Here is a 24,278-nt window from a genome sequence, read left to right on the forward strand (position 1 = left end):
CCTGCGCTGAAAGACACCCTTATGTGCACCGTTATTCCTACAGAATGTAAGTGTAGATTTTGTTGTTTTTTTATTAAACGCATCTTTTATTGAAATACTACACCATTTGGGGACTTTTTCTTCTTCTTTTACCTTCCGTTTGGGCATTGAAAAAACTGAACTCGGAAGACTGTATGGATATAGGATCGTGACGTTAGAGTGTTAGCAGGAGTCTTATCGTTTATGAAAGATACCTTTATGTGGATTGTCACTTTTGTCAAATGTAAGTGCATTTGATTATTATTTGCACAATTTAACTCTATATTTGAATACTACACTATAAGGATACCCTTGTTTCTTCTTGTCTTCCGTATATATGTGAACTATATGGTGGACCCTGGGAGGAACAGATGGGAGCATATCGAGGGATCATTTGGAATTACATTCAGATGACCTAAAAAGATTGTATACTGGGATCTTATTTATTCTATTTTATATTGTGACTGTGGACAATTTGCTACATTTATTTTATTTTATTTTTATTTTTATTTTAATTTTATACATGTTATCATTGATGCAACACATTTTGTGATACTCAGAAAACCCGTTTATCTCATTACCTTCCCAATTGCGCCTTATTCCGAATTTCTGTTCTATTTATTGTAATTTTGGGAATTTTAGTGGGTATTCCCAAGAGAATCGGGCTGCAACCCCCATCCCTTCCCCCTTTCCTATAGGACCGCAGGAAGGATACTTATTCTATGCTAAATCTTTAAATTATGCCTTCTATGTCTGTTGTTATTCCTTCTTAGTATCACTATTTCATGATTGTAAAAATGGAAATAGACCTCACATAAAACAGCAGTTTATAGGGTGATAACGAATAATGAACAGGCTCAAGCACTTTAATGTAAGTTGGTAGCAGGTTCTGGAGTGAGTGTCTCAAGAGACAGAGGTAGGTGGATTACTCGGACTACCTGTCCTGTGATAGGGAGTGAAGCTCTGAGTCTCTATGGTGGGCAGGACCCAGAAAGGCCATGATCCGGCTGAGTGCAGGAGGTCACCAGGAGAATGATTGTTCAAATAGTAATATATGGATTTATACTGTGATTACAGGCTTATCAAGCAAAGTACAGGAACAGACTCACAAAAACGAAAGGAACACTCAGGAACTGTTTAAATAAGATTATGCAGGGCTTTGGAAACTTGATTATGGACCAGCTGCAATCACTTTCCATTCCTTCACCAGGTTTTTTTTAATTAAAAACAACATACAATACAGTCATTACATTATAGATGAATAAGCATGAAATACAATACAAACTGACTCATCGTGGGAGATATAGAAATTTTATTTAATGAGATTTGTTCTTTTGATAAAATATTTCTCACAAACACACTAAACACATTTCACATGTGTGAATTAACTGATGTCTAACAAGATGTGACGTCTGTCTAAAACATTTCCCAAACTGAAAGCATAGAAATGGCTACTGATGTGTTTGAATTTTATGTTGTAGAAGACCGACTCTGTTTAAAAATTCAGCATGTAGAAATGACTTAGCAGAGGTGTGACCTCAGATGTTCAACAAGATATGATTTACATGTAAAACCTTTCATCACTCTGAACATGAAAATGGCTTTTCACTACTGTGAATTTTCTGATGTGCAATAAGAATTGATTTCTGTGTAAAACATTTCCCACACTCAGAACATGAAAATGGTTTCTCCCCTGTGTGAGTTCTCTGATGTGGAATGAGATTTGTTTTATGGGTAAAACATTTCCCACAATCAGAACATGGAAATGGCTTTTCACCTGTATGAATTCTCTGATGATAAAAGAGACTTGATTTCCATGTAAAACATCGTCCGCACTCAGAACAAGGAAATGGCTTCTCACCTGTGTGAATTTTCTGATGTTCAATAAGAACTGCTTTCTTTGCAAAACATTTCTCACACTCAGAGCATGAAAATGGCTTCCAACCAGTGTGAACTCTCTGATGTTGAAGAAGATTTGATTTATTTTTAAAACATTTTAGACATTCAGAACATCGAAATTGGGTGTCATCTGTGTGAACTCTCTTGTGGTCCACAAGACATGATTTCCAAGTAAAACATTGTCCACACTCAGAACATGGAAAAGGCTTCTCACCTGTGTGAATTCTCTGATGCTGAATTAGATTAGATTTCACGGTAAAAGATTTCCCACATTCAGAACATGAAAATAACTTGTTACGTGTTTGAAAACTCTGATGTCTAGTAAGATCTGATTTCGGTGTACAACTTTTCCCATAAACAGTATGTATAAATTTATTTTCACTTGTGTGAAGGTTCTGATGTCTAACCAGATCTGCTGCCTCTGTAAAACATATCTCACACTCAGAACATGAAAATGATTTTTCCACAGTGTGAATGCTTTGATGCTCAATAAGATTTGCTTTCTTTGTAAAACATTTCCCACATTTCGAGCATGTGAATGGATTCTCACCTGTGTGAGTTCTCTGATGTCTAATCAGATCTGATTTCTGAGTAAAGCATTTCTTACACTTGGAACATGTAAATGGCTTCTCACCAGTGTGAGTTCTCTGGTGTCTGATAACAGCTGATTTTTGAGTAAAACATTTCCCACACTTAGCACATCTAAATGCCTTTTCACCTGTGTGCGTTCTATGATGTCTAATAAGATCTGATCTCTGTGTAAAACTTTTCTCACACTCAGAACAAGAAAATGGTTTCTCACCTCTGTGAATTCTCTGATGTACAATAAGATTTCCTTTCTTTATAAAACATTTCTCGCACTCAGAACATGGGAAATGTTTTTCACTTGCATGAGCTGCACCTTGTATAACAATATCAGAGTTATCAGGAGACCATTCTTCATGATGAGATGGATCAGATGATATATTTACACTATGAGGTACTGAAGGTATATTAGGGGTCATGAAGTTTTCTCCTGGAAAATCTCGTGTGATGTCACAATCTGGAGATGAACTGCGAGGCACCGGTGATGTATTTCTGCTGTTTAGTTGATCTGTCAGATATATAAACATAATTAAGAAGTTGACTATTTAATATGGAGAATATTGCAGTGCCCAGGAATTAAAAAACATAAATTTACATTCCTAAAGGGTGTCTACTGAAATCTCTGAACAATCTTAAACGTCTAAAATACACACTATATGGCGCCTTTATTAGGTACACCTGCTCTTTAATGCAAATAGTAACTCAACGCCTAAAAGCATGCAGACATTGTCAAGAAGTTCAGTTGTTGCGTTGCTCAGGCCACTCACTAGAATGGGTAAGAAATTTCATCCAAGTGACTTTGACCATAGAGAGATCATTGGTGCCAGATGAGGTGTTTGAATATCTCAGAAACTGCTGATGTCTTAGAATTTTCACTCACAACAGTCTCTAGAGTTACAGATTGGTGCACAAAACAAAAAACATACAGTGATTGGCAGTTCTGTGGGCAAAAACTACTTATTAATGAGAGAGGTTAGAGGAGAATAACCAGACTGGTTCAAGCGGACAGAAAGGTGACACTAACCCATATAACCATGTGCTACACCAGTGGTATGGAGAGGAGCATCTAAATGCATAGCCCCTCAAACCTTGAAGTGGATGGGCTACAGCAGCAGTAGACCACAGCAGGTTCCACTCCTAAGAAAAGAAACTGAGGCTACATTGGGTTTTCTTTGCACACATTAGGCCCCTTAATGTTACGGCTAACGGCTACAGAGATAAACTTTTAGAACAATAGGTATTGAGGTCTTCACCTATAGCATCCGCCTTTTCCGTAGAGCTGAATGTGCTTACAGGTACTCGGATGCCCCCAGGTCTTAAGCTTGGTGTAGTAAAAGTTTATCAATGGCGGTCGTAGCGCAGATAGAACAGGAGACGGTAGCCAAGATAATGAAGTGGGTGGTCAGAAGCGGGCCGGGATCATGGGGTCCGAAGCAAGCAGAGTAGTAAGGGTCAGGGTCACAAGCAAAACAGCAAAATCCAGTATTCAGGCAGAGATCAGGGCTACAGGCAAATTCCAAGTTCAGGCAAGGGTCACAACAGGGGGTTAATCAAAAGTCAGGAGACAAATGAGCAGGTCAGCAACCAAACAGGTAGAAAACGCTATAACCGACAGGGAGGCTAAGCCCTCCTTGCCATAAATAAAAGAATGGACCAATGGCAGCCTAGGGTCAAATCCTAAAACCAACGGCATCCTAAATAATTAATTGAACAAGCCGCTAAGGGCTAATGAAGAATATGCCCCAGCTGCGCACGTGCCCGGCACTGTCAAACGCCGGGACGCGGCGCTACAACTACCTGGCGTCCAACCGTTGCCTAGGAGAAGGTCGGGACGACGTCAGAGGAAGTGGCATCCCAGTCATCATAATGACGGCTGGAACATGGCTGGCGAGTCGTGGCGGGCTGGCACTGAACAAACTCGTAACACTGAATACTTATTGTGCATTGTTTAAATGCTGCAGCCTGACTGAGTATTGTCGCTGACCATGTGCATAACTTTATGGTCACATTCTAACCATTTTCTCATGGCTACTTCCACAAGCATAATGTCATAGAGTACACATCATCTCAAGCTGGCTCCACGAATATGACAATAAGTAGTCCGATGTAATCCACAGTCACCAGATATCAAACCAACAGAGCCATTTTGGGACACGATAAAACAGGAGATTCGCAGGATGAATGTGTGGCCGACAAATCTGCAGCAACTGCGCGATGCTATCATGTCAACATGGTCCAGAATGTCCAAGAAAAAGTTTCCAGCACCTTGTTGGATCCATGTCACAAAAATGTCATGTTGTTCAGGGGTCCTACCCAGTACTAGAAAGGTGTGGAAGGAGAGTGGCCACATCTCTTAGCTGGTGACTGTCAGGATGATGGGTTTTTTAGCTCTTTTACCATGCAGAGCAGGAGAAAGTTAGCAGAGTCTCGAAATCACATGCAAGTTTCCTCGTCACTGATCCTTACTAGTCCAACAGAAGCCGTAAACCTCTTAGTCAGTCCTGTCCTTTTAGAAGACTGGAAAAGGCCCCCTTTTGTGATCTATATGGTTCCCACAGTGGTGTGGCCTCACCAAGGAGGACGCAAGATAGCAACGATCCTTTGGATTGGCACCTGCTTATCAAAGGAGCGGTCATCGGTCCTCCCTTTTCCCTCACCTAGGCAGTGAGCCATCTGCAGTGTTCGGCTACGGGAAGTTTGGTAAGCAATGATGTTGAATACTAGGGTTCCAAGAAGCATGAATACACTGGTATCAGGCAATCTAGAGCAGCCTCCTAAATTATCCCCTTATAGTCTTTTTGGTTAAAATCATGCCCCACACCGACTGCCAATCCTGGTAAGAGTGACTGCTAATGCAGAAAGTCCAATAAGGTGTAATGCTAGCAGTTGATGCTAATAGTCTGTGTGGCATGGTTTAGCTGGTTACCCTTCGAAGCCATGGTAGCTTTTTCAAGGGACTTGGTACGGACACAGTGGTACCTAATAAACCCAACTAGCTAATTTTAAGAACTATGCATAGCACAAAAACACATATGACATATACTGGCAAGAGGGGTTGACACATTTCTCCCATTCTTAAATCCATCTTGAGTGCAGTTGACCCTCTACCAGGCAATTGATAATGGCCAGGCCAGGTGTGGCTCATGGTGGGGTGTCCATTTCCTCTTGCAGGGATAGTTCATTGGCATTTCCGCTATTACTGCGGTTTTTAGGAGAAATGTAACAATGTAAAGCCAAGGTCCACTGGAGCAAATGTCCATTGTCTCCAGCGTTACGGTGTAGCTGAGCATTGTTGACGCATAAATGATTTAAAAAAAAAATATAAGTATTTGAAAAAGCAAAGGTTATCTTTATTCTTACAAATTGCATATGCAATGGCCTGTATTCATCATGAAACAGGGCAATCTTCTCCATGTGAGACACAGGTTATATAGAAGTAACACCACCCCTCTTACATACGTCACTAATCACTTCACATACTAAAGAATATACCTCATAAGGACAAAGTTGGTTATATATATATATATATATATATATATATATATATATATATATTCTCCACAACCTCATCATAGTACATAGATTTCTATGCCTAAGCAGGTCAAAGGGCACATGTGACCTCTTACACTCTTCTCTCTATATAGCTTGACAGCTGCTGACTATTTTAACATCCTATGAATAGATGCCCTATTGTGGGGTATAACATACTAAAAAGATTTTAACCCATTGAACAGAATACAGAATATCATTTGACCATACAGATTTTATACATCAACATTATTTTATCCAACATATATTTGTACCATAATTTATTTCATTACAAGCAGATCAGCCACCTCACAGGTACCATACAGATATGGCTGTAGTTTTTTGATTGCTCATACTATGCACTCTTCTCAAAGGTGGAATAAGCAAGTCCAGTAGGTCCGGGAGAAGTATGCCACTGGGTCACTGATCATCTTCTGCCACCTGGCTTAGCACCGCCTCACTAGCTATTGGTCAGGAGCGGCCAGGATTGGAGCTTGCAACAAGGCTACTTGCAGACTACAGGGACATGTCATCTCTTGGGTATAATTCTTAGCGATGGAGCTGTACTGGAGTATTAACTTCCTATAGTAACCGGCGGTCCCAAAGAAAGTCTGCAACTGTTTTTGGTTGGGAAGTGAGGGAGATGGTCCAACACCAATTCAGGATGGCTTAGACTTTGGCCATCATTAACTGGAAGGTTACCAGGGGCACTGTTCATTTGTAAGGGAATGATTGTGATTTTAACCACCCTAAACAGAGTGATGAAAGCAGATCTCTGCTGCGTCTCCCTAGTAAGGTGTATAAGTCGGTACCGTTTAAAATCAGCCTGGATTTGTTAAAGGGACCGCGGGCTGAAGTGCTCACCTGCAAATATGTGTGTGCAGTGACGCATACATATTACATGTTGTACACTTGTGGCCTACAGATAAGGCCTAACACTCAAATCCATTCTCTAAGTGTCCTGTGTTGAAAACTGTGCTCCGCCTGTTACCCTGCAGTTCTGATCCAAAGAAAGCAGTCAGGAGGAACCAGCCACTGCCACCAGCAAAGAGTTTCTGTATAAAACACCCAGAATTAAGTGCTTCCAGGTGGTGGTGAAGGAACCAGCTTGCGGCATCGACGACTTTCCCACAATTGGTGCACAGTTGGCACTTACAGTCGGTGAGTGTCTGATGGCTGAATAACACCAGGAGGAGTGGTCAGTAACCGCGGATTACGGACAAGACAAGACGAATTGGTAAAACCAGAGATAGACTGGTGAGAGAAAGACAGGGTTGTGGAGTAAGTCCATCCTGCCACACCACACTTGCTCTTCAGTGGCTGCCCCCAATACCAGCGTCTTATCGACCTCCTTCTTGACCATGCGGGGTACCTTGGTGTGCGCCACCAGATAAGCGCTCATAGTTCTGCTGGTGAATTGAGCCGCTGTTCCTCCAACACCTCATCCATCTGCCTGGCCTGGGTAATGGTCAATTTTTGCACCAATTCAACCCCTATGTCTCGCTTTGCCTTCGATAGTGTTACAATTTACTGTGTGATTAAATGATTGTTTAGGAGTCAGGTGTAGGTGAAAAATAGCAGGTTTATTCTTTGTGAATACACACAGTAGAAAGAAATAATGGAGTCCCAGGAAGATTGTATTGAAGATAGTAGTCTGGCAAAAAAAAAAAATATATAGTCTTGTGCAGGATTACAGGATACAAAACAATCACGATATGACAGGATATAAATAATATAAAGCAGGGAAACAGAAGATTTATAAATGTAGTAACCAAATTGTAAACTGAATAATAGTAACAGACAGGTCCAAGGACACAGGGAAACAAAACACAGACAGGCAGATTGTCCATTAGCTTTGGCTAATGGCTGGAGAACACTGGCAGTAGGCTGTATAAGGCACAGCAACAAAACAACGCACAATTCCAAGGAAACAACAACAACAACCAATATCCAGCAAGGTACAAGGTTTGGAGCGGGAAAATAAAGTCGGTGTAAAGGGTGCAGGTGATAAAGCAGGTAATGGAGATTAACTCCTGCAGGTAAAATGCAATGTCCATAGTTCAAAATAGGAGCATCTGTGGTACTGCAGACCAAATACAAAATAGGAAGAGTCATAACAAATAGCAAGCTGGGCAAGGGATAGATTTCTGGGTCATCTAATAGCGGTCAGCAAACTGCTTCCACCCCTCCAAATGTCCATTAAAGCCTGTGTTACATGCTTGGCATCTATGGATGCCTGAGCCACGGCTTTGTAGCAACATGTGGCAAAGTCCACTAGGGTAAGGATGAACCTTTTCCCGATACGGCCCCTAAATACCGATAATTACTTACTTTAGGCAGGGGGACCCCAAGATGATTGTACAGGTTGCAGAATTCCTGGTAGAGCTTTACGTCCTGGGTGATGCCAGGCCAGAAGACAATGCACTGCGAATAGGCACTTGTTCTGCTAATGTGGCCTGCTGCATGGATATAGTGGGCTAATGCAATCAGCTGCGCCAGGTACTTCCTGGTTACCACTAATTGGTCGCCTGTCCTCGCATATTCTTAGGTGCAGCTTGACCCACACCTGCAACCACTCCCACCTGGTATACCACTTTCTCTGACTCGTGTTCATCAGCATAGTGGAGCTCTTCTGTGAATAAGTGTGGGTTATCCTGGCAACATGCCATGGTGAAGGGAGGGGTTCTGACTACTGGAAAAGGTGCCCTGATCCTTGGGCAGTTGCTCTGCAGGGGTCCAGGCTGTTGCCATCGCAAGCATCAGTGATGGTCTGGCAGCTTTTGGGTTTTGATCCTTGGATGGGCTATGGAGATATCCAGAGTACGTCAGGGTCGATGTTGGCTGTTCCTGATGGCAGAGTCTCCAGTCCTTGGATGAAACTCTGCACTGATCTATTGTTCAGGCCAGCAGAGCCTCTCCATCTAGTCTGATGAGCCACATATTCATCTGCCTGCCTGACTGCTAGCTCTGGAGTTTTGAGCTTAAAATCCATAAGCCACTCATGGAACTCCTGAATATTACCCAGTAATTGTCCATGGAGTGACTGTGAACCTTGCCAGAAGCGCTCTCCAGATCTCTCTGAAATACCCCATGTTGCAGGAACTAGAGCATGATATGCCTCAAGGGCTAAACTTGTTAAGCTGGGTCACACTGGGGACACTATATCTCCTCAACGCCCTGGTGTTGTTCACCTTGTTAAACATGGGCACATCCCGATATACCGGACAGGGTCCTGCCCTCTCACCCTGGTAATGGACAGTGTAAGTTACAGCTTTACTAGTCCTTTTAGGATGACTTCATGACACAGGCGCTATCACCTTCTGCGACCTTCGGGCCCAAAACTGCTAAGAGCTCCAGCAAGTGTCAGCTGAAGTTCCACTGCTTGTAGATCCTAACTCAGACACCATTCAGATGGGACCCGGCATCCACCACATCCTCTGACCTGCCGCCACCCTTCTTGCTGGGCTGGTAGAAAGCAAATTTACTTTCACTGTATAGCACAACACACTGAAAGAATAAAGTACTTTACCGAGACCGTATTTCAAGGGGATCACTGCACCATATTGAAAACCTACAACCCTATCACAGAGCAGCCATAGTCACCAGTCCCATAGTGCTGCTCCTTCACTCCGCTGCTAGCAAGGCAGTAACCAAATCAATGTTACCTGGCTTTCGGCATGCACCCAAATAACCAGTCAGCCAATTTTGAATCTTGACTAGCCCAACAGGAGGCCCAACCTCTAGTCAGAGCTGTACAACTAGGAGACAGGTGTTACAGGGTTACTTTTATGGATGGTGCGGTGTCCATGGTGGTGTGACCCCAGCAAGGAGGGTCCTAGGGTCTAGGGACTGTCATCGGTCCTCCTTGTCCACTCCCATAGACAATGGGTCCCCTGAAGAGCTCAGCTAAGGGAAGTCTGGTTGGCAACTATGTAGGACATTAATATGTATAAGATGTCAAGGAAACACCAGAGAGAGTGTGTGGAGGAGACTGGTCAGAGCTCTGGGCTGGTAACACAATGATATGATGTGTGGAGGAGAACAGGAGTCTAATAGGGGCTGATGGCTCCTGATTCTCCCACTGGGCAGATACTTTTTCCTTATCAGTTTGTACAGACAGAGGAGGGTGTAGAATAAAATACTGTTGTAGTGACTGAACAAGGAGAATGTGTGACTATTTATTGTATTTAGTGTGTATTACTCACCTGTGCTGATATCTGTAGGGATTTCCTCCTCCTTACACTGCTGATCACCCCTCACATACGTCTCTTCTTCTACCTCTAGATCTTCTACTTTATTATCAGTCAGATCTTCTCCCTAAACAAAAACAAAACATCAAAATCACAGAAGAATGTCAGTCTATAAGATTGACACAGATCCTCTACAGATCACACAGTGCTTTGGAATGTTGATATTAGGGGAGATCCTCAATTACATCTACCTGATAGTCCTGTGGGATACTGTGATTTTCATCTGTATTATCCTGTGAATAACGAGGATGAGGACTTCTCTCTGGGGTATTTCTGTTACTGGATCCATCTGTAGGAAACACACAGTGACTGAATACATTGTTTATATCTGCTAAGATGATCTGTGTATCTAGGTGGCCCTCAAACCTATTCTCTCTTTTAAAATAGATTAAGTCGCCTCTTACCCAGTGATGTGACATTCTGGTGATTCTCCATCATCACGTCCTTGTACAGACCCTTGTGTCCTTCTAAATACTCCCACTCCTCCATGGAGAAATAGACAGTGACATCCTGACACCTTATAGGAACCTGACACACACAATGATACAGTCATCACCCAGACACATCCCCTGGTGTTACTGTATAATGTCCCATTCCCAGCAGTCACCTCTCCAGTCAGCAGCTGAATGATCTTGTTGGTGAGTTCTAAAATCCTCTGGTCATTGTTTCTCTCATGTATCAGTGAGTGAGGTGGAAGCACCGTGATGGGGCTCTGGGTCCTGCTCAATCCTCCTGATACATGGGGATGGCTGCTGGGTTTTACACGCTTACCAAATGTTTTCTTCGCTACTGTGCAGTCCTGTGTATTGGGAGAGACACTGATAAACATCATTATATACATTACCAAAATCCCTCCATATTCTATATTCCCCTATTTAAGAGAGATACAAGTAATGTCACTATGAATTCCAGAATCCCTCACCTCTCCAGTCAGCAGGTAGATGATCTCCAGGGTGAGGTTTAATATCCGCTCAGTGATCTCGTTCCTGTCCTTGTCCATACTCAGTGGATCAGTCAAGAAGCAGTCTCGGAATCTTCTGGAGAAAGCTGATATCAGCACAGAAGACCCTGCAATGTACTGAAATGATTGTTAAAAAGAAGACTGTATCCTATAAATATTTGGTTCAGTGAGACATAAATAACCCAACCACTGAAAATGTTGCACACAAGGTGATGATTTAATGACCAATGAAACAAAATAAAGTCAAAAACTTTTAACCCTTTCACTGCTAAGGACGATTGGGACTTGTCCCCTACATATATCTCTAAAGTGCATTTTTTGTGCTTCCATTAATGCCAGTAGAAGTTCGGAACTCTTCAGCTATGGAATGAACAGAGTGTTGGAGACCTTTACACACCATGCGCCTTAGCAGTCGTTGACCCCGCTCTGTGATTTTACGTTGTCTTCCACTTCGTGGCTGAGTTGCTGTTGTTCCTAAACGCTTCCACTTTCTAATAATACCACTTACAGTTGACCGTGGAATATCCAGCAGGGATGAAATTTCATGAACCATCTTATTGCAAAGGTGGCTTCCTATCACAGTACCACAAACAAAAACTAAAGGATACCAGCGCTCCCCATATGTGTGTAAAAGGCTGCCAAAATAATGGGGAGATAGAGAGGAGTTCCCTAATCCTCTCAAGAAAATACAGATAGTAAAAAGATACACTCCCCAGCGCCCAAAAAGAAACGAATTAAAAAGGAGATAAGGATAAATTAATTTATATGTAGTAAACATTAATATAAATACATTTAAAAGTTAATACCGCAAACGGCTAAAACCAATTATAATGCATAAATACACACATATCATAAAGTATGAAAATTGTAATATGTCTGCAGACAGTACTACACAGCAATATACAAAAAAATAGTAAAAAAAAAAGGAAAAAGAGGTAAACAAGACACAAACTAAATCCAAAAAAATGTTAGAATCAAATCCATAATTTAGACTTTGATCTAGGGTTTTTTTTTTGGACAATAATTGATTTTAGTTTTCATTATACAGCTATATCATGTACATTATATTTGGTTTTAGCCGTTTGTGGTATTAACTTTTAAATGACATATAAGGCTGTGTTTTTGGTATTTTCTTGGTCTTAAGCACAGGTTTCCAGTGGCAGCAGACCCTGGGCACGGATATCAGGACAAAGGAGAGTTTGCCACTAAGACTTTGCTGAAGTTAAGAGATGAAAATTGCTGGTTTTACTAGTTAGCTCGTGTGCTTGGACTGTCCAGAGTGTATCTTTACTTTTCTTTTATCAGAATCTTTATTTCTGTTTGTAATAAGAAATGAGTTATCAACCAGTAAATTCTACTTTGTTTAGATATTATATTAGGGTTTTACAATTTAGGTAAGTGACCTGAAATGGGTTCTGACATCACAAAAGGACTGTTATAAACTCTCTTGGCTGCCATTGGTGATAATGTGCGGATGGACTTCACTATAAGAGGAGCAACATGAAAAGCATTGATGCGATAGAGCACCTAGACATGGCGGCATTGGGAAGGAGAGATAGGTACCTCCCAACCTTAGACTTCCTCTTCAGCAGAATAAACAGTACACCATGGTGAGCAGGTACATAATGCCCAAATTCCTGGGAATTGGGACAACGTGCCGGCTGTTGGGAACAGCAGCACAGTTGGGCGATATGTCGTAGTCTAGCCAATAGAATTAAGGGCCGGTAAACCAAAGCTTATATTCATTTTATTTAAATATCCCTTTCTTAAAGTCATCATAACACTCATAGCAAATAATAACATTTATCCCAGTAGCAACAATAATAATAATATTAACAATAATAATATATTAGAGCTGTTACCTTTTGCAAGAGTCATTCAGCTCAGTAACAATAATAATATAATATTATCACAATTATTACACACAGTTCAGTAATAATAATATTGATAATATTAATGTAATGTATCAGTTATTACCTCTTCCAGCAGACACTCAGCTCAGTAACACAGATGCAACCCACCTGACCTATAACAGGAAATATAAAGAAAAAGGGGATTATGGGATTTGTAGTCATGTATCTGTAATCACTGACCTGAGAAGAACAGTTCATAGCTACAGCACTGGACCACGGCAAAATGTCACCGCTCTATTGTATAACCTCAGTGTTTACGGGTAGGTGACAGAGAGATATTTCTGGGGGTCTGGTGTGTAGGAGATTTCCCAGTTTTATTTACCCAGAGAAATAATGGGAGACAGATGTTGATAAGGACAGTGAGAGTCTGAGTTTCATCATTTTAGTCCTCTCTGGAGAAGATTCGGACCACAACAAAATGGCCGCCGCTATCCTGCACTATGAGCAGTTACAGTTCGGTGATTGGTTGATACAACTATGGGAATAGTATCACTGTGACATGCAGGCTCCTGCAGTGGTCATTATTGGATTAGCATAAGAGCTGGTTTAGTAATCTCACAGCTGTATTCTTATCTTACATTATAAATGAACACATTGATTGGGAGTAAATTTCTTTATTTAAGTACAGAATTTAAGAAGCTATTGCACCATGGTTCCTTTTAATGTTTTTTTTTATTATTATTATTAAAGAGGCAATGGTAGATGTCAAATCTGTATACAGTTTAAGGGCTGCTTTAATTCACATTAAAGGTGAGTGCATCTCTTATGCCTGTGTATACTCATGGAGTTGGATACAGACAGGGGCATAGATATATTTTTTTAGGGTGGATGGGGGAGTTGGTGAATTTACCAACTCTCATTCCTCAAATTTCCAACTCAAAAGACGTCTGGCTAAACAACTGCAGGATATTGTGGAGAAAGGATAAAATAAAAGGAATTAATGCCCACTGTCTTTATACAATGTGGGGTTTTTGTGTAGAAAATGATGGTGCAAACAGTGCTCCATTATAAGTATGAGACCTGGGGGTAAATGTATCAAGCTGAAAGTTTTCAGGCGGGTTTAAAAAGTGGAGATGTTGCCTATAGCAACCAATCAGATTCTAGCTATCATTTTGTAGACTGTACTAAATATATGATAGCTAGAATCTGACGGCTAGATTTACTAAGCTGCGGGTTTGAAAAAGTGGGGATGTTGCCTATAGCAACCAATCAGATTCTATCTTTCATTTATTTAGTACTTTCTACAAAATGACAGCTAGAATCTGATTGGTTGCTATAGGCAACACTCCCACTTTTTCAAACCCGCAGCTTAGTAAATCTAGCCCTGAGTGTTTTTTCAACCCCCCCGGAAAACTCTCAGCTTGATACATTTACCCCCTGATCTCTCCGAGAGGGTGAAAAAAAATCAACTGTTTTTTTTTTTTCAGAAAACTCCACCCTCCTTCTCTAATTTTAATAATCGCATTCTGCACAATTAAGTCTCACAGAACAGAGTAAAGCTAGATAAGAAGCTAACCAATCAATCTCAGGAGAATATAGCAAGTACTTAAGCTGGGTACACACTACAGAAAAGTAAACGATTAACGATATACCAACGATAGAATAAATTAAAAAAATCCAGATCACATTGCATCTACAGTCCGGGTCGCTGCGGCTATATATCGATCATGTACAGTTCTCTAGTGTCTTCCTCATCTCCTCCCAGGGAACCATTTGAGCAGGCATGGGAACAGGATCTTGGGGTAACACTGGACGAGGAGGGATGGTCGCTCATCCGTGAGAGGATTTCAAGGTCTTCTATTAATACAGCCATTCGGGAAAATTCATACAAGATTTATACCAGATGGTACATGGTTCCTGAGAGATTACATTCTATCTTCCCCCACACCTCAGATCTTTGTTGGCGTAATTGCGGAGCGGTGGGTTCTTTACTCCATATTTGGTGGGAGTGCCCTCTAGTGTTCAGATTTTGGGATGATGTAATTTCACTGGTTCGTCAGGTTACCTCAATCAATGTGCCTAAAAATCCACTTTCGGTGCTACTGTACAAACCCATCAAAGGCATCACTAAGGCATCGGATAAGCTAGTCCGACAGATATATAATGCAGCTAAGTTACAAGTAGCTAGTGAGTGGAAAAAGGTCTCACAACCTTCTAGAGAGGGTGTTATAAAGAGAACTTGGCACACTGCATCCATGGAATATGTGACTAGTCTCCTCCATGACACAGTTCCCACGTTCCACAAGGTGTGGGATCCTTGGTACAGCTTTAACAAAAGTTCTATGCCTGGCCAATTATAAGCTCTATATGCTCTTCCTTCTTTTTTGTCCCTACCTCCTCCTTCCTGTACCCCCCCCCCCTTTATCCCCAATAAAAAATAAAAAAATTCAGCAGTTTGCTCCACTCATTTTATATCTACAACATTACATGATCCACCTCTGGTTTTGGGAAAATTCCCTACTCCTATAATCACCATGCAGATCTTTAACTCCCAGCTTCCCCCTGGAATGTATCATGATGGGAAACCTATATTTATATGTTTTTTATTGCTTTTCTACGTCTTTTATATTGTTTACCAGAGTTTTTATATTTTGTATTCTTGATACTCGTTTACTGTCAATGACATGTACTGTTGTGCTTTATATCTACCTGCTGTTATAAATAAAGTTTTTTTTTTTAAAAAAATAATCCCGATCAGCATACCGATTGACGTGTACACACTATACACGATTATCATCAGATCTCTGCTCTTCATCTGTCAAAATTATCGGCTGTAAGGTAGTCCATAAAAGGCAAGTGACAGCTCAGGTCTTAACTCATTGAGAGATGTTCAGCCCAGCAATTGTATTGGGCAGCCTGTCTTGTCACAGCACTGTGTTAAGTGCCGAACTGTAAACTGGCCATAAATTCTGTGTGACAGCTTTATCTCCGACAGCTGAAGTTTAACCCCAGGAACGGGCGGCCGCTGCTCTAATCTTCTCATGCTGCACTAATCTTATGTGTTCCAGCCAGCACACAGAGGGTTAAGACTACATGTGCAGGGGGAGAGAGGGGGGGGGAGCAGCTCTTACCATGGATATCAGTCTCTTCTCTAAAGATAAACAGCTGCAGACAGCTGACAGAGACCGTGGATCATGACAAGATCAGCAGCAGGCAGACTGAGACCTTTCACTCTGAGATACATTATTGGCCGATAGTCGGGTGAATTCATACACACTGCAGGATTGGAAGATGATTGGTCGGCAAAAGTTAAACAGTACGACCAACCAAACGACACGATGATCGGCACTTTGGGGCGACTTTAGATCATTGTGTAAGTATACACACTACACAATATCTGACCAAACAGTCGGATGTCGGCTGATTTGTCCAATTATTGGATGAAAAACTTGTAGTGTGTACCCAGCTTTATGTTTAATTATTTCAGGCAGTAGAGAACAATGAATGACTGGAATGATAGCTCCTTCTTGTGGGGAAGTTGTATATGTACAAAGGCTTATAGCAGAGTTTCAATAAGGTGAATAGTTAATCTTAGAGTTATATAAATGGAAAACAGGAGAAGTTCTGTGTTACACAGAGCACACAGAGAAGCCAGCAGCAAATACAGAGCAGGTATGTGACTTGTGTGTTGGTAATCTCACCTAGGCATTAATACTGCCACAAGGAATGTATTTGACAAGTGGTACTTTCTGCCAGGTCACGGTGTTACCTCTCTGTGCTTTCTGGACCTCTCCCCATGTTCACTGAATTGTCCAGGACTTGATATAACAGCTTACTGGGCAATATTCAACAATGACCAAGCCAGGATCAAACACCTTGGTGTAACATGGTAGCAGAATCTTGAGTCAGTGTCTCAAGAAGTAACCAGAGGTAAGTGACTTAAGGACTGGCTGTCCTGTGGTGTGGAGTACAGCTCTGCTCCGTCTCCATAGTGAGAGGTGTCTCAGATCGTGGAGTGTTGCCAATGGAGTCTTGAGTCCTATTACAAGATTAGAGCGATAGCAGGAACGCACCAGTACAGTATATTTTTTATTTAAACCATATTTTATTAGCTATCTCAAGACATAGATTCAAGAGTCAAAACACTGTAATATGCATGAAGTACATACCACTAACTTCAAATATTTAATGATAAACATCTTACAGGGAACGTTAATGACCAGGCAGATAGTATCTTAAAAAATTGAAAATAACCAATGACTAAATGAAGAATAAGAATACACAAATATCACATAGGATTTGGGTACAGCTAATATTTTACCTAGAATACGCCCTGAGATGAGATAAATACAGAGTCATGTCAAGATCTTGGTTGCAGGATAGAAAACAGAGAGTTATAGTAAATGGAGAACATTCACAGGAGGGAAAGGTCACCAGTGGAGTACTTTAAGGATCTGTAATTGGACCAGTGCTTTTTAATATCTTAATTGGAGACATTGCAAATGGTATTGAAAGGAAAGTATGTCTTTTTGCAGATAACACAAAGATATGTAACAGGGTATAGCAGTGGTTCCCAAAATTTTGCAGTTTGCAGCACCCTTAGAGTCTCCATAATTTTTTCAAGGCACCCCTTACACAATAATTACTGAGCAGTGCCGTTTTATAAGTAGTTGGGTCAAAAAAACTTAATAAGTATTTAAGTCAGGACAGAAATACTTATTTAGTTGTATGCAAAAATAATACCTATAAATCTAACGGAAAAGAATATTTTTATATTTTTTTTTCAATTATATTTCTGTCAAAGAATAATTTACAACTAACTCGCTCTGTGCCCTCTCTGCATCTACACACTCTGTGCCCCGTGCATCCACTCGCTCTGTGCCCCCTGCATCCACTCGCTCTGTGCCCCCTGCATCCACTCACTCTGTGCCCTCCTTCATCTACACACTCTGTGCCCCCTGCATCCACTCGCTCTGTGCCCCCTGCATCCACTTGCTCTGTGCCCCCTGCATCCACTCGCTCTGCCCCTCTGCATCCACTCGCTCTGTGCCCCCTGCATCCACTCGCTCTGTGCCCCCTGCATCCACTCACTCTGTGCCCTCCTTCATCTACACACTCTGTGCCCCCTGCATCCACTCACTCTGTGCCCTCCTTCATCTACACACTATGTGCCCCCTGCATCCACTCACTCTGTGCCCTCCTTCATCTACACACTCTGTGCCCCCTGCATCCACTCACTCTGTGCCCCCTGCATCCACTCACTCTGTGCCCTCCTTCATCTACACTCTGTGCCCCCTGCATCCACTCGCTCTGCCCCTCTGCATCCACTCGCTCTGTGCCCCCTGCATCCACTCACTCTGTGCCCCCTGCATCCACTCACTCTGTGCCCTCCTTCATCTACACTCTGTGCCCCCTGCATCCACTCACTCTGTGCCCCCTGCATCCACTCGCTCTGCCCCCTTCTTCATTCTTTTGCCCTCCATTGCAGTTTTCTATCACCATTCCCCTCCGTTTCATAACTTACCATACTTAACCTTCTTCTGTTTCTTCTTCTGTCTTACCAATCCGGCAGTGCCCAGCATCCTCCTCTCTCCTGCCGCTTGTCACTGAATGTCGGGTGTGATGACGTCACACCCAACATTCAGTGAGAAGTGAGGAGGGAGGAGGATGCTGGGTCCCAGGCGCTGCCGAATTGGTAAGTTTTGTTTTTTTTTCTCCTCCTGGCCACGGCATCCCTGTATCAGCGTCGCGGCAGCCCTGGGAGCCGCGGCACACACTTTGGGAACCGCTGGGGTAAATACACCAGGATGGGTAAAACAACTGATGTCTAGGTAGACTAGAGGAGTGGTCAAGAGAGTGGCAACTAGTTTAATGCCAAAAAATGGAAAATCATGCACTTGGGTCTCAAAAACCCAAAGGCTAAATATAGTATTAATGGAAACTACTGAGGAGGAAACAGATCTAGGAGTCACTATCTCAGATGACTTATAGGTAGATAAGCAATGTAACAAATCATTGAGGAAGGCAAGTCAGATGCTTGGTTATATAGGGAGAGGAATCAGTAGCAGAAAGAAAGAAGTAATAATACCAGTGTATAGGTCATTGGTACGGCCTCACCTAGAATACTGTGTTCAGTTCTGGAGGCCTTATGTCCAGAAGGATATAAATACATTAGAGACTGTACAAAGAGGGGCAACTAAAATGGCGCTTGGCCTACAGCACAACACTTACCTGGAAAGACTAGAATAACTTAATATGTATAGTTTGGAGCAGAGAAGGGAAAGGAGGGACATGATAGAAACTTTCAAATATATCAAGGGTTTGAACAAGGTACATGAGAGAAACATTCTTCAAAGGAAGAGAAGTATTAGAACACGAGGACATGTACTGACACTGGGGGGAAGTAGGTTCAGAGGAAATTTGAGGAAAAACTACTTAACAGAAAAGTTAGTGGATAAGTGGAATAGCCTCCCATCAGAGGGGGTACAGGCTAATACAGTAGAGCAGTTTACACATGCTTGGAATAGACATAAGAATATCCTTATAAAGAATAAGGGATGAAATAAGGTTTAAGGTTACCATAGGTTAATTAAACAATGGACAGACTAGATGGACCAAGTGGTTCTTAGTTGCCGTCAAATTCTATGTTTCTAAGGTTAGGGAAATAATTTATGTTTAAAAAAATGTATTTTTTCGATAAAATACCTTTATTTTCAACATCCTTAAGTGTGAATTAACTGATGTCTACGAAGATGAGACTTCTGGGTGAAACATTTCCTACATTCAGAACATGAAAATGGCTTTTCACCTGTGTGAATTCTCTGATGTTTAACAAGAGATGATTTATTTATAAAACATTTTGGACATTCAGAACACCGAAATTGCTTTTCAACTGTGTGAACTCTCTGATGATCAAAGAGACTTGATTTCCAAGTAAAAGATTGTCCACACTCAGAACATTGAAATGGCTTCTCACCTGTGTGAATTATCTGATGTCGCATTAGATTTGACTTAATTGTAAAACATTTCCCACATTCAGAACATGAAAATACCGTCTGACCTGTTGTAAAACTCTGATCTTTAGAACGATCTAACTTCTGTGAAAAACATTTTCTATCTTCTGTATGTGTTAAAGTCTTTATATCTGTGTGAAGTTTTTGATGTTTGACAAGATTGGATTTCTGGGTAAAACATTTCCCACATTCAGAACAACAAAATGGCTTCTCACCTGTGTGAATTCTCAGATGATTAACAAGATCTGATTTCAGTGTAAAATGTTTACCACACTCAGAACATGAATATGGCTTTTGACCTATGTGAATTTGGTGATGTCTGATGAGATCCGATTTCTGCGTAAAACATTTCCCACATTCAGAACATAGAAATGGCTTGTGGCCTGTATGAAATCTCTGATGTGTAACAAGTTCTGCTTTCCTTGCAAAACATTTCCTGCACTCAGAACATGAAAACGGTTTCTCGCCTGTGTGAATTCTCATATGTTCAACAAGATTAGGTTTGTGTGTAAAACATTTCCCACACTCAGAACATGAAAATGGCTTCTCGCCTCTGTGAATTCTCTGATGAACATTAAGATTTGCTTTCTTTGTAAAACATCTCCCACACTCAGAACAGGGAAATATTTTATCACCTGTAGGAGCCGTATTATGTGTTACAATATCTGAGTTATTAGTAGAACATTCCCCATGATTAGATGACATATCTGCACCATGAGGTACTGGATGGTTATCTGGGGTAATGGGGTTTTCTTCTGGAGAATCTTGTGTGATGTCACCATCTGCAGATATCATGGCAGGCCCCGCCAAGATATTCCCGCTGCTAAGTTGATCTGCTGGATAAATACATGTAATTAAGAAGTTGAAGATATAATGTGGAGGAAATTGCAGTGACCAGAATTTATGAAGCAGCAATTTCCATACAAGAACTGTGTCAAATGCAATTTCTGATCACTTCATTACAATGGTACATGTATAGAAACAGAAAATGTTTATAAAGGAGTAGATTCCATATTTAATATATTAATATGTAAATATGACTCTATTCACAGTTACAGTGTTATTGTGCAGCTCAGTCCAGACCACATCTAAAGATAATCAGTGCTGAGTATCACATGCACAGATATTATTACAGTCAGTGCACACAGAAGATCAGGGACAATGTCCCACACGGCCTCTTCACATTGGTCAGTGACTGGATCACAGTCTGGGGTCTGTGAATGAAGATCAGACTGAAGCCCCCTGTACTGAGGTGTATGACAACCACCAGATAGTGTGTGGGGAGGAGACTGGACACACAATGATATGATGTGAGGAGAAGAACAGGTGTCAGATAGGGACTGATGGCCGAGGACAACCCCAATCCCTCATTAATCTGTACTGACAGAGGAGGGTGTAGAATAAGAGATTGTTTTAGTGACTGATCAAGGAAAATATGTGACTTCTGTATTATTACTGACCTGTGCTGATATCTGTAGGGATTTCCTCCTTACACTGCTGATCACCCCTCACATACGTCTCTTCTGTCCCCACTCGCTCTTCTACTTTAATATCTATCAGGTCTTCACTCTAAATACCAACAACGAAATAAAAATATTGCATCTGATTTAATTATTGCAATAAAAAGAAGAAGTCCCATACATAGCTCCCTCAGAGCTCCTATAGTGGAATATGGTAGATTCTTAATTTCATTTACCTGATAATCCTGTGGAATATTTTGATTTTCCTCTCTAGAATCCCGGCAATAAAAAGAACGGGGACATCTCTCTGGGGTATTTCTGTTACTGAGTCCACCTGTAGGAAACACACAGTGACTGAATATGTTGTTTTTATGTGGTTATAATGTTATTTGTATATGTAGCCCTCAAAACTGTGCTCTTCTTTACAATACATGAAAGTCTCCTCTAACCCAGTGATGTGAGGCGCCGGTGATTCTCCATCATCACGTCCTTGTACAGACCCTTGTGTCCTTCTATATACTCCCACTCTTCCATGGAGAAATAGACAGTGACATCCTGACACCTTATAGGAACCTGACACACACAATGATACAGTCATCACCCAGACACATCCCCTGGTGTTACTGTATAATGTCCCATTCCCAGCAGTCACCTCTCCAGTCAGCAGCTGAATGATCTTGTTGGTGAGTTCTAGAATCCTCTGGTCATTGTTTCTCTCATGTATCAGTGAGTGAGGTGGAGGCTCCGTGATGGGGCTCTGGGTCCTGCTCAGTCCTTCCGATACACAGGGACTGTTGCTGGGTGTCACATGCTCACCAGAATTCTTCTTTACTACAATGTAATCCTGTGTAGTGAGAGAGACCCTAATATCACTATGAAAAGTAATAATGACATTACCAGAATCCCTCACCTGTCCAATATTGTCCCTGTTTTATGAATAGAGATAAGAATGATGTCACTGTAAAAGTCCCAGAACCCCTCACCTCTCCAATCAGCAGGTAGATGGTCTCCAGGGTGAGATTTAATATCCTCTCAATCATCTCTTTCCTGTCCTTGTCCATCCTCAGTCGATCAGTCGAAGAGTGAACTCTGGATCTTATAGAGAAGGGTGATCATGAGGAGACATCAGCAGTTAAGATCCTGTAATGCAGTAGAAGGAATGTAAACAACAAAATTATATTTTGTAAATAAATGTTATCAGTGCCAAAATTAAATAACCCAATCCCTGACTATATTGCACATAATGTGAAATAATGCCACTAAAACTGCTAGTTCTGTTTCTTGTCCAATTCCAACCCTCTCTCCCTGTCTCGCCCCTCACTGAAAATCATACACACCCTTGCAGTCCAGCAACCCCATAAACATCATCCACATTTCTCCTCTTCCTTCTCTTCCTCTATCCTGTGGTCTCTGGAATGCCAGGTCAGTCTGTAAGAAATTGGCCTCTATCCATGTTCTCTTTATCTCTAGAGCCTTCAAACTGCTTCCCATCAGTGAAACCTGGCTATCCCCTGACAACACTACCTCTCCTGCTGCTCTCTCTTTTGGGGGCTTGTCCTTCTCCAACACACCCAGACCTTGGGTCCGGCAAAGTGGTGGCATTGGTATACATCAGGGGTGTCCAACCTTTTAGCTTCTCTGGGCCACATTGGAAGACGACGAGTTGGTATGGGCCGCAGATAAAATACACTAACACTAACGATAGCCGATCATCGAAAAAACCATAGAAAACAGTTAACATATTAAACTTACTTGGAAATGAAGTTAGTAAGAGTTGGAAAACCTGTTGCAGAATCATGATTAAAGCAGTAGTCCCATTACCAGCTACAATTTAACTTACCTGCATCTGCCCCTTAGTGGGGTTCGGGGAATTAAATGCCAAAAACTTTTTTTTCCTCTCTTTCTGCACCCATTAATCATTTTTTTTATTGGCCAGTTTGAAATGGTCACCGATATAGGTAGCATCAGGAGGACTAATAGAAATCTACAGAGATTTAAAGATAGGGTGGCGGGAAAAATGGCTCATGGAGCAGCCTCCGATGAGGGTAACAGTGGGTGATAATTTCACCCTACTCAGCACTGCACATTTAAAATGGTTTAAAATATTAAAAATACAATTATCTCTTAATATTTATATTAGATACATACAGAGAACACAGCTAGTTCATAATTGCATGGTGCAGAAAGTCCAAATTCAGAGTAACAACAATAAGATACTGGATAATCTTTCACTGCTGCTGATAGTTCGCGCGGGTGACTCCTCTGTGCTGCGCTACGCAATGGATGTCGGATGTGATGACGTCACCCCCGACATTCACTGCGAGCGCCACACGGAGGAGGAGACCAGGGAGGGAGCCGGAGCGCCAGCTGACGTGACCGCAAGGTAAGTATTTTTTTTTTATTTTTTTTCAGCGCTGCCCCCTTGCCACAACCAAAACTCCTGCTGGGCCACATTTACAGGCATGCTGGGCCGCAGGTTGGACAACCATGGTATACATCTTTTCCCCTGCTGCATTTCTCGGGTCCTTTCCCCCGAACCTTCCCTCTCCTCTCCTCCTTTGAGGTACACGCCATCCGCCTCTTCCACCTCCGTGTTACAGTTATCTACCGTCCTCCTGGACCCGTCTCTCAATTGCTTGATCACTTTGCCACCTAACTCCCCTCACTTTCTCTCATCTGACCTTTCCTCCCTCATCTTGGGGGACTTTAAT

At 41.7% G+C, this 24,278-nt stretch overlaps 1 protein-coding gene across 1 annotated transcript; it reads right to left on the minus strand.

The window, feature by feature from the left end:
* Nucleotides 1-1,313: 1,313 nt before the first annotated feature.
* On the minus strand, nucleotides 1,314-23,469 carry LOC142095482 (uncharacterized). The gene is made up of 13 exons (XM_075178426.1): nucleotides 22,905-23,469; nucleotides 22,551-22,707; nucleotides 22,220-22,411; nucleotides 22,017-22,140; nucleotides 21,804-21,901; nucleotides 21,599-21,676; nucleotides 19,820-21,058; nucleotides 11,203-11,358; nucleotides 10,888-11,079; nucleotides 10,685-10,808; nucleotides 10,472-10,569; nucleotides 10,236-10,347; nucleotides 1,314-3,010 (listed from the first exon to the last, which is right to left on the minus strand). The coding sequence occupies exons 2-13, from the start codon at nucleotides 22,626-22,628 to the stop codon at nucleotides 1,599-1,601; spliced, it is 3,903 nt and encodes a 1,300-aa protein (XP_075034527.1). The 5' UTR covers nucleotides 22,629-22,707; nucleotides 22,905-23,469; the 3' UTR covers nucleotides 1,314-1,598.
* Between the last annotated feature and the right edge of the window lie 809 nt (nucleotides 23,470-24,278).

This window comes from Mixophyes fleayi, chromosome 6, assembly GCF_038048845.1.
Source record: "Mixophyes fleayi isolate aMixFle1 chromosome 6, aMixFle1.hap1, whole genome shotgun sequence".
NCBI classification, from domain to species: Eukaryota; Metazoa; Chordata; class Amphibia; order Anura; family Limnodynastidae; genus Mixophyes; species Mixophyes fleayi.